This window comes from Galendromus occidentalis, unplaced genomic scaffold (assembly GCF_000255335.2).
Source record: "Galendromus occidentalis unplaced genomic scaffold, Mocc_1.1 scf7180000075626, whole genome shotgun sequence".
In the NCBI taxonomy this organism is placed as follows: Eukaryota; Metazoa; Arthropoda; class Arachnida; order Mesostigmata; family Phytoseiidae; genus Galendromus; species Galendromus occidentalis.
The window spans coordinates 1-10,042 of record NW_003803616.1 but is presented as its reverse complement, the minus strand read 5'-3'; the positions used below and the strand labels follow the sequence as shown (position 1 = coordinate 10,042).

Sequence of the window (10,042 nt, the reverse complement as noted above, 5' to 3'; positions counted from 1 at the left end):
TTTGGGCGCGAGCCGTTTGGGCGCGAGCCGTTTGGGCGCGAGCCGTTTGGGCGCGAGCCGTTTGGGCGCGAGCCATTTGGGCGCGAGCCGTTTGGGCGCAGAATTTCGTGCTCGAAGAGTCCTTTTTGACTTGGCCGGGGAACACGTGTGGCTCTTCGCCCGCAGTGTCTAATTCTCCTGAGACTGCTCCATCTGGAGAGACTTTCTTAAGCCACGTTCTCGAGTTCGTTCATATCGTACATCTGCACGCAAGGGCGACATCAACAAACCAGGTCCGGAACGATTCGAATATTTCCCTCGTAGAATGAATCGAGCGCAATAAAAACCATCGGAAATTCCTTGCTCGAAACTTCCATCTATTACTTTTTATGTGCCGTGAAATCACATCTGGATCCTGAGTTTAGGAAGCTTCTCCTCTTGTCCGAGGAAAGAATCCTGTCGAAAATGTCTCCGGTCCCAACTCTAGTCAAATCGAATCGAGTCGGGACAAATTGTGTCATGATGGTTTCATGTATGTGTTCGACCGATCCAGTTCAGATCTTACGATGGAATTCTGGAGGTGTCAGTTTAAGAAATCGTGTAAGGTCCGTCTGCACAGGCTCATCGCAAATGGTGAAGTCGCTAAGGTATCAGGATCTCATAGTGATCCTTCGGATGCGGCAGGAGTGGAAATCGCAGGCAGGAGGACGGCGATGAAGCGTCGTGCGGAAGAAACGCAAGAGACGCCCGGACAGGTCATCAACAGCGTTCAAAGTGGAGCGCCTCTGGCTGTTCAGATGGAGTTCCCTTCGAATCGCGTTTTAGCTAAAGTAGTCAATCGTGTTCGCAAGGCCTGTGCGAGCGCCCCCGCGCTGCCCACCCATCGAAGTCTCATAATCATTCCAGAGGATTATGCAGTCTACGAGCCCACACCAGGAACGTCAGAGCGTTTCCTGATCGGGGATTCTGGTCTCGGAGACGACGAAAGAATCCTGATATTCGGCCGCGAGTCGGTTGCTAGCTGGATCGGACTGGTCGACAAAATCTACGTCGACGGTACATTCAGTCTGGCTCCCAAGCTCTTCCAGCAGGTGTTCGCAGTCCTGGCAGAGCGCTCGGGATTCGTCGTTCCTGTGTGCTACGCTCTCCTTCCAAACAAGAGCCAGGCTACGTACACCAGAATGGTCGAACTCCTGCATCAAGAGTGGCCTCAGTTTAATCCGATGCAAATCTCGGTCGATTTCGAACTGGCTCTCGTCAACGGGTTCCGGAGTGTCTTCCCGAATGCTGAAATCAACGGGTGCCTCTTTCATCTAGTCAAAAACATGAAAGCGAAGCTCGGAGATATTGGTCTCATTCAACGGTACAACCGAGATCCGGATTTCTCGTTGTCGGCTCGGATGATCCCAGCTCTCGCTTTTGTTCCGCCGGCACACATCAATACCGCGATGAGCGAACTAGCGCCAGAATTGCCAGAAGAACTGATGCCCGTGTTGAACTATTTCGAAGATAACTACATCGGCCGTTTGAGATTAGCTCCCGGCGCAGAAATCGTCCGCGCCCCTGCTCGCTTCCCCATCGCAATGTGGTCCGTCTACCAACGAACAGTGGACGGTGAAGCTCGGACGAACAATTTCGCCGAAGCAGCCCATAGACGTTTGCAGGGCGAGTTTGGGGTGGATCATCCTAGTCTTTGGAAGTTCATAGACGGTATCCGGAAAGTCCAACAGAGTCGAGATGTAACTTATGCTAGATACGTCGCAGGTCACAATCCAGAACCGAAGCGAAGTAAGTACGTCTCCGCCGATGAGCGAATTCTCAAAAATTGTGAGAGAATTCGGTCAGAGGACCACGGTGGACTACTTGCGTGGGCTGGCTAGGAATTTCAGGATGCAGGCATCGAACAGCGGACCGCAGACTGCCCCTGAATCGTCGGAGTCAGAGTAACGTGACACGTCAATGCCTCGCGCGTCCAAATGTCGATACGTTTAGATAAGCCTAACAACTCGCTCATCCCGAATAGTATGGTTTGAGCGGAGAATTCGAAGACCTAAGTTAAAGAATAGGATGCATCTCCGATGCCGTCCGTGTTCGTATCAAGCGCATTTTTTTTCTTCGCCAAGAGCATGATAATCTTCATACGCAGATGGATCCGCTCAGAACTCAGGATTCGCTCTCGGAAGCCTACGGGGAAGTATTTCCGGCGTTTCCGTCTAGTCGTAATCCAGATTGTCGTTCCACTGGAACCGAGCGATTGGGACGAGAATTGGTGATAAACCGTAAGCCGTTCACCGGGCAGCCAAGACTTCCGCGAGCAAACAATTCTGCGTCCTAATGGCTCGCGCCCAAACGGCTCTGCGCCCAAATGGCTCGCGCCCAAATGGCTCGCGCCCAAATGGCTCGCGCCTAAACGGCTCTGCGCCCAAATGGCTCGCGCCTAAACGGCTCTGCGCCCAAATGGCTCGCGCCTAAACAGCCGCGCCTAAACGGTCGCGCCCAAACGGTCGCGCCCAAATGGGGCGCTCCGAGAGCATCATTATCAGGGGCCCGTTTGGTTTTTGGGAGACTGCTGCGGGGGAAGAGCTTTGGGCTTGGCCGCTCAGAGAGGATTTGGTTACTCCGACGACGGTTTAGGCAGGTAGCATACATTACGCTCGCCCTCTTTAGTGGACCGAACGAGCGCAATCGTCTCAGGCTTGCCGACAACCGAGGCGAAGGAGGGCCGGACGCCGTCCACGGGGACGGAGGGGACAGGCGCTACGCCGGGAACCAGAACAGCGGTTTGCCGGACCGACACATTGTCGAGACCAGCAACAACCTTCCCAACGAAGCGCTCCTGGGCGGCCTTCGCATAAACAGAAAAGACAGGACACCTGGAGTCGTTCGCCGCATGTGAGCCCTTGCAGTTAACGCACTTCGCTCTCGCGGTGCACTGCCATAGTTGATGGCCGAGGCCGATGAGCTATCGAAGCTTGCCAATATCAGGGCTCTCATCGTCTGAGCTTGGACCTTGAGGGCGAAGGATGGGAAGACGACATTTGCAAGAAGTATTCGGTGATCGCGGCTGTCCAATTGAGCCGTCTCCGCCATCTGCAGATTGCAACTAACGGGTTCCTCTCGATACTGTTCGCATTGTACACGGTGAGAATAAGCTCCGCTAGTTGTTCCGACGAGAATTCACATTTTTTCTGTGGAGACAGAGTTTCGTTCTTTGAAGCGTACTTGAGTACCTACTACGTACAATTCGTTATATTCATCAATCCATCACCCCTGACTCATCTATTCATCCTTGGAACACAATTAGGTCTCACCTCTTTCGAGAATTTTCCAAGGAGGTTGTCTACGACACGGCACACCATTTGAGTTCCTGATGTTCTTCGGTTGTCGAACCGCTTGCTCTCGTTGCCATCTGATCTTCCCCGTGGAGTCGTTATCTTTTCGAGATTTGAGTCTCGATTGGCTTATAAATAGCTTCTGGTGGAATCCTTTCTTCAATTTTATTCTGTTCTGAAAGGGAATTACTCCGCGCCTGATGAGTTCTCCTGCTTTGGCCAGCTCGCCATAGGGGTCGTGTTGAGCGGCATTCGTTACAGCGAAAACTCGGTACAACGAACCACTTTCGTCGGTCCCTACGTGTTCGTAGTAACGAGCTTTTACTGTATCAGCCATTTGCATCAATGACTTGAAGTCTTTGGGACTTGCGGAAGCCACGAAATTCGCGAATTCACGCGAATCGCAAGACGCTCGGATCTCGTCGACGAAGTCTTCGAAGACAACCGGAACACCCACTTCTATCAACAGAGAATGTTTCCTCCTGATGAAGGAAGTCACAGGTCCGCTGAGTAGCCGTTTGCAACTGTAGTATTCAGCCGGAGACCTTCTACTCCCCTCCGGGAAACGCGCCAGGAACTTATCCTTGAAACACGCCCACGTAGATCGAGTCCCTATGTCGGCCACGAACCAGATCTTCGAATCCTCCTCCAGTGTACAGTATGCCGGTTTGAGGACTTGCTGATCAGACCATCCAATTATGTTCGCGTCCATTTCAAGCCGTTGTAACCATTTTGTCGGTTTGACGGGATCGAATGCTGGCAGGGTGCTTACGGGTATCAGAACCTCAAGGAGCGCAGCGAGGTTTTTTTCTGATGACTCCGTCGCTCTCCATACCGCTGCCACCAAATGTAGCGTTCGGATAACGAAGGTGGGGTTAGGAACGATGGTTTATTGTGAACTAGCACGGGCTTTTGTAGAAGCGTAAGATGGCGCTACGGGCGCCGCTTCAATATGGACCCTGGGACCCACGGACTTGACACCCCTGCCTCAGAACTTAGATACGCGCGATGCATCCCGTCAATCGTCGGCAGGCGCTCTGACGGCCGCATCGATGTAAATTCGCGAAAGTATCGAGTTTGAGGTATTGAAGTTCTTTCAGGCGGGTGATGCAACAACCTTGAACCTCATCGATGAGGGAGGCAATGCTAGAGGAACATGATGAGACCGCGACGGTTCCAACGGAGACAGCAGCATCGCCGATTCCCTCCGATGACGGGAAGCTTCATACGCAGAGATCATCAGCATCATAACAGAACAGACACCTCAGGGAAACAAGTTTCAGTCTGAAGCCAACCGCCGTTTTCACTGAACGGAGTTCTCCCGCACCGTTCCTCCGTACAGAAGATCCCCGTCCGAGCTTCCAAGCGTTCAAGCGAATTCCAGACAGGGAGTCCTCGGTACCTGGAATTGCTCTAAGTGGCCGTCCAGGCTCGATTTTCTGATCATGTCAGTCCTTGGGAGCTGGTCGTTTGCGCAGCTTCCTACACTGCATGGGCTAAAACCGCTTCTTCGGGGTCTGGTGGATACACGGATAAGAAGTGAGAATATAAGAAGCTTACTTAGGGTGGTTGTTCTCAGCGATTACGCGATATATCAAGTATTCATCGTTCCAGATACTTTACCTGACCCATTCCCCCTGGAATTGGAACTTGCCCTTTTCCTAGTACCGAGTGATAATCGCGAGAAGACCCGCTGTAAGTCTCTCTCAATCATGATTTTCAAATCCTCCCATACGAGAGACATCGGCATGTCTATGTAACAAGGATATCGTTCCAAATATCTTCGTTAGAGGAGCCTCGTCAAAGGCAAGTTTGCTCAGCCTCTGGCTGTATGGCTCTCACTTCATACAGCTCCTTTCAGTTCCCGGGCCAAGATACCATTTCTCGGGTACGTTCTCCAGCGCTCCAGAGCTTCAGGCTTTCCTCGAGACTGAACTCGAGCTTCTCGGTGAGTTTTCAATACTCAAGATCTTCCGGAACTCCTGCGTGATATTTGCGCTCCATTTATTCCGCGTATTGTGAGACACCAGAAGCACCATTCGTGCCGTCTCATTTTTATCTGACCCGAGCTGCTTCGCGAAACTTTTGCATGCATTTTCAGACTTTTCCATTGAACCTGACTACAAAGTACAAATCTATTGGCATCATGTGTGCGGGATGGAGTACAAATGGAGGTTGAGAGGTAAGAATTCTAGGTGGTTCGGGATTTCTCTTTTATCTTCCATGCATTAGGTCGGTATTCTGTGTCGAGGCCAGCGGTCCATAGAGGCCGCTCACACCACCATTCCGTAATCCGCATGGTGGGTTGAGCTCACGGGATGACAGATGAATTTGCTTTTGAAGTTCCGACACTGAGCTCAGCCGCCTTTGAAGCCGGTATCGAGTCTGACTTGTTCCAGAGATATGCATTCACATGGAAGCTGGGTCGCTGACGCTGAAAAATTGACTTTGACGATATTATTGAAAACCTTTCTCTGTTCCATAGAGATCGAAGCGCAGAAACGCGGCGTGCCCCCACCGAAAGGGATCGAGAGCTTAGCCGGAGAAGACAGTGTGCGAATCCGAAAAGAACTGGACCGTAAACTCCAATGCCTCGAGTGAAGATTCGATTATTGGAGCCGAGTGTAGCGGAATACTTCATAGCAGCGCAGGGATCCAGGAAGGAAGATCCTCAATGATTATGAGCTCGACGCTATGATTGGACGTAGGTACTCTGGGAAATTCCCACAGACTGTGCGAACTCTTCGTGAACCACAAGGAATGTATGATCATTAGAGGTATTCTAATAAACTATCTGCATTCCCGATGTGAAGGCGGTGTTCATGGAACTGAGCAGGAAAGCGATGTCACGCCAGTGTTGTAACAAAGCTCGAGGCAAAACCTCAACTACGAATAGTAGATCGTACACTTGAAAAGCTTCACCAGTCTGTCGGCAAGAATCCAAGTCGTTGACTTGCATCAAGCCCCGTATGTGGAAAGACCTCGACTACCATAATTATTGTCCCATGAAACTGAGTACCGTATTTCTTCTAATAAACGGGCATGCCCCTTCATTTTTCAACCAGCACGCTGAAGCGCGGCCTGTGGCCGCGCTCTTGACTCTCTTTTGCGCTTAGGAGAAATACCGAAGATGAAATGAATGAGAAGCATTGTCACAGGCGATCATTAGATGATCGGTCTGTTTCCCCCAACGTATGGTTCTAAATCGAAACACAATTTACGTTCTCGGGAGGTTACGCCAACTAAATGGGAACGCTTGAGGAGATCTAATTTTAGGCTTATGTAATAGACGGCTTTAGATTTCAATGTATCGGTCGGTTTCCACGGCCTCGGTTGAAGCAAGGGGATCATCGCAAGACCTCTTCGTAGACAATGTTGTTCATGCGGTTTTCAGGTGCAGAAATAAAAAGTCCCTCTCGGCACCTCGCACGGGAAAGCGCTACGTATAGTTGACCGTGACTGAAAATTGGGTCAGTTAGGTGGATGCCGACTCGCGTGAATGATTGACCTTGAGATTTGTTGATGGTCATGCAAAAACTCAATCGGATGGGGAATTGTCTTCGACGGAGCTTGAATGGTAGAGACTGGTGAGTGTAGTAACAATCAATTCGAGGAATCAAAACTGATGTTCCTTCTCTTGGACCGGTAGCGAAAGAACAAATCACGATTCGTCGGAGGATGTCGATGACGATGAAACGCGTCCCATTGCACAGACCATTTTGCACATCCAAGTTTCTGAGAGGCATGACAATGCAGCCTTTCTTCAAATTGAGTTCATGAGGAGGCAGATTGGACGGAGACATTCTGTTGAGAAACTCCGTCGGGAAATTCAAAGCGACACTTGGGTCCTCAATGATGGCCTCGTCTTCGCTAAGTAAAGTTTCAAGAGATCCAATAAGATGGTTGACAACGTAATCGTTGATTTTCGATGCCTCAGCGTTCTTCAGCGTAAGGATGGCGATTTCAGAAAGATCCACGGCCTCAGGGCTAAGAAGGGTGCTGCCCTAGATGGTTTCAGCGAGATTGTCTCCGACGCGCATTTCTAGCGGTACGTCGATGACGCCGTTACTTTCGCCGTCGCCTATCCTAAGGAGCCATTCCCGGAACGCAGCGTCATCCCCGGTCAAGCGCATGTTTGAATGCAGTTGGAAATTCCGGAACAGAGACCAAAGAGATGAGCATTTGAGACAGGCTTCAACGATTTGTCCGCGGGTGCCTTTTTCGACTACTGGGAGGATTTGTCTAAAATCGCCGCCGAGGAGCATGATTTTTCCTCCGAAAGGTGCGTTGTTTTGCATTATATCTCGCAGAAGTCGATCAACTGTTTCCAAAGCAGTTTTCGGCGCCATGGGGGCCTCGTCCCATATTATGATATCTGTTGCTCGCAATTTAGCAGCTTCTTTGGACTGGTTCTTCATCGACGAACTGCGGCTGTTGTCCTGAACAACTAAGCGGAATGTTGAAGTGACCGTGCGACCGTCTGGAAGCAAGTTGGCAGCGATGCCCGTCCAAGCTACGTTGATGACTTTGTGACCTCTAGAAACGGCAAGGTGGAATACGGTCGTATATACGAAAGTTTTTCCACTGCCACCGGGGCCATCAATGAAGTGGCAATTGGCAATGATCCTGGGGTCGGTCGAGAGCGCGGAGGACTTCGTCGACTATAAGTCTTTGTTCGTGATTCAGCTGCGCGTACATGAGCGATCCCATAGAGCGATGACTCTCTAAGTCGACTTCGGTTGTGACATCGTTGAATTCGGGGATGTCAAGGGGAAGAAGGGTGTGAAAGTCGTGTCCGAGATCGGAAAGTCTTTGAGCGATGTCGTGAAAGGCTTTTGATTCGGCTGCCGCGTCGGAGTATCCCGCGTGTAAGAAATCCTCCATGAATAGTAGCTTGAACTCGAGCCCGGGGGCTGGAGATCACCGAATACGATCAGAGCGACGAAAAAACTTCGAAACTGGCTCGGCATCCGCAGTATTGATGCTTCAAGTAAGGCGTTGCGGAAATACTCATCTTTTAGGAATCCAGCGGCTCTAGCGGCCTCAACAAACGTGGGGTATGTGTGTGAATGGACTGTGCGAACGTCTGCGAAGGATGTGAAACCTTTGCCGTGAAGTAGTAGGAGTCGTAAAGCGAAGCGCTCGTGATCATGGGGACTTACAAAATACATGCGTCCTATGCTCCTGTTGCCACCGCGTTGTCGTTCATGCCATCGCTTCTTGAATATGTAGTTTTCTGGCATTTGGTGGTAACGGAGTTTCCTGGAATCTATCATGTCTTGAGGAAAAGAACCCGACCGGAGTTCTAGAGCGTTGCACCTTTGATTCATATCGAAGAATGCAGTGAGAGTTGAAAAACGATGCTCGGCGGCTCGGAGTGCACTTTCTTCAGAACCTTCTTGGAAGCAGACGGTTTCAAAGCCAGGGAGGTGGACTTGGAGTCGAATCACGGTGTCACTACGATCGGTCATCGGGAAGCCGAAAATTCGATATGCCGCTTCCGGGGCGCATACTTAACGAGTGTCCCAATATGAGTTAATCTCGTCGCGATCTTGTGTGTCTGATGAGTCCGGCTGTTGTTGAATTCGAAGTCGGGCCCGGTCGGCCCCTTTTTAACATATTTGTACAAATATTTGACCGCGTGAATGAGGGCACAGACCTCAACGTTGATATGAGCGTTGAAGAGCAAAGTCCAATAGGGACAATCGGGAACCACCGACCGATTGTCCACACTGAGACCCCGACAATAAAGGGATCGTCCATCTTCGCGACGACGGTATTCAGGGTAGCTGTCCCCAGAGATTGAAGTTTCGTTCCGAGAAGACTTTGGATAACGTTTCGAGCAGTGACCTTGTTTCATGCATGGGGAGTGGGGGTCGTGAACTCCGCAGGGGCGATGTATCATTGATTTGGAGACGATCAGGTGGAGGGAAGACTCTGTTATCGGATCAGGTAGCTCGGCGCTAATGATGCTGTCGACATCGGCTGCTGTGGTTATCTTCGAATCGGCCTTAAGTGTAAGCAACATGTGCATATGAGGTAGGCCTCTTTTCTGGAATTCGATGACGTAGATGTGGGCGGCGACTTCGGCGAGCGCTTGTTTCTTGAGGACCTCATTGCAGAATGCTTTGACCTTCAAGTGAAATATGCGCGCTACCAAGTCAGGTCGGTCGGACGCAGTCTGACCTTCTCGGAGATGACTTGTTAGCTCTGGCCAAGAGGGATTGCAAGTGAAGGTAAGGAATAAGTCTGGTTTGCCATACTTCGATACAATGCTCATCGCGTCCTGGTATTGAGCTATCATATATCTGGGACCTACAGCGAAAGTGGTTGCGAGGATGATTTGTCATCTTGGTGGTCCCGCGTCATGGTCGCTCAACATGTGATCTTGGAGTCCGCGGACCGCGTCGAGTTTTAGCTGTTGTTGATTTCGGCGAATGAAGTTGAGTCGGTTCATCTCAATCTTCAGCCAGCTGTCAACGATGAACTGTTGGCTTAGTTTGCCGGCGTGGTGGAGAGGATTGAACTCGTTGTCTCGAGCGAAGAGCAAAAATGAGTAGGTAATACTCCTTTCGAGTAAGTCTAGTTCGGCGCTCTGATGATGGGTTGAGACGTTCCATTTGAGGGTGCCAACCCTCCCGCCATTCGGAAACAAAAGCGGATAAGTTAGTGGGTCGCAGAGCTGATGCAGATAGCTGAGAGTTTTGAGTGTTCCACTATTCTCGTGTACT

The 10,042-nt window shown here is 50.6% G+C and overlaps 2 protein-coding genes and 1 pseudogene across 2 annotated transcripts; 2 read left to right on the top strand and 1 right to left on the bottom strand.

Annotated features, from left to right (window-relative positions):
- The first annotated feature begins 545 nt into the window (after nucleotides 1–545).
- Nucleotides 546–2,252, top strand: LOC100905603 (uncharacterized). Its single transcript, XM_018640633.1, has 2 exons — nucleotides 546–1,767; nucleotides 2,140–2,252. Exons 1-2 carry the CDS (start codon nucleotides 546–548, stop codon nucleotides 2,250–2,252), a joined length of 1,335 nt encoding a protein of 444 aa, XP_018496149.1.
- Nucleotides 2,253–4,558: 2,306 nt separating this feature from the next.
- On the top strand, nucleotides 4,559–6,531 carry LOC100905311 (uncharacterized). The gene is made up of 5 exons (XM_003737856.2): nucleotides 4,559–4,850; nucleotides 4,926–5,006; nucleotides 5,173–5,259; nucleotides 5,413–5,493; nucleotides 5,797–6,531. The coding sequence occupies exons 1-5, from the start codon at nucleotides 4,757–4,759 to the stop codon at nucleotides 5,910–5,912; spliced, it is 459 nt and encodes a 152-aa protein (XP_003737904.1). The 5' UTR covers nucleotides 4,559–4,756; the 3' UTR covers nucleotides 5,913–6,531.
- Nucleotides 6,532–6,658: 127 nt separating this feature from the next.
- On the bottom strand, nucleotides 6,659–10,023 carry LOC100905457 (uncharacterized; annotated as a pseudogene).
- Nucleotides 10,024–10,042: the final 19 nt, after the last annotated feature.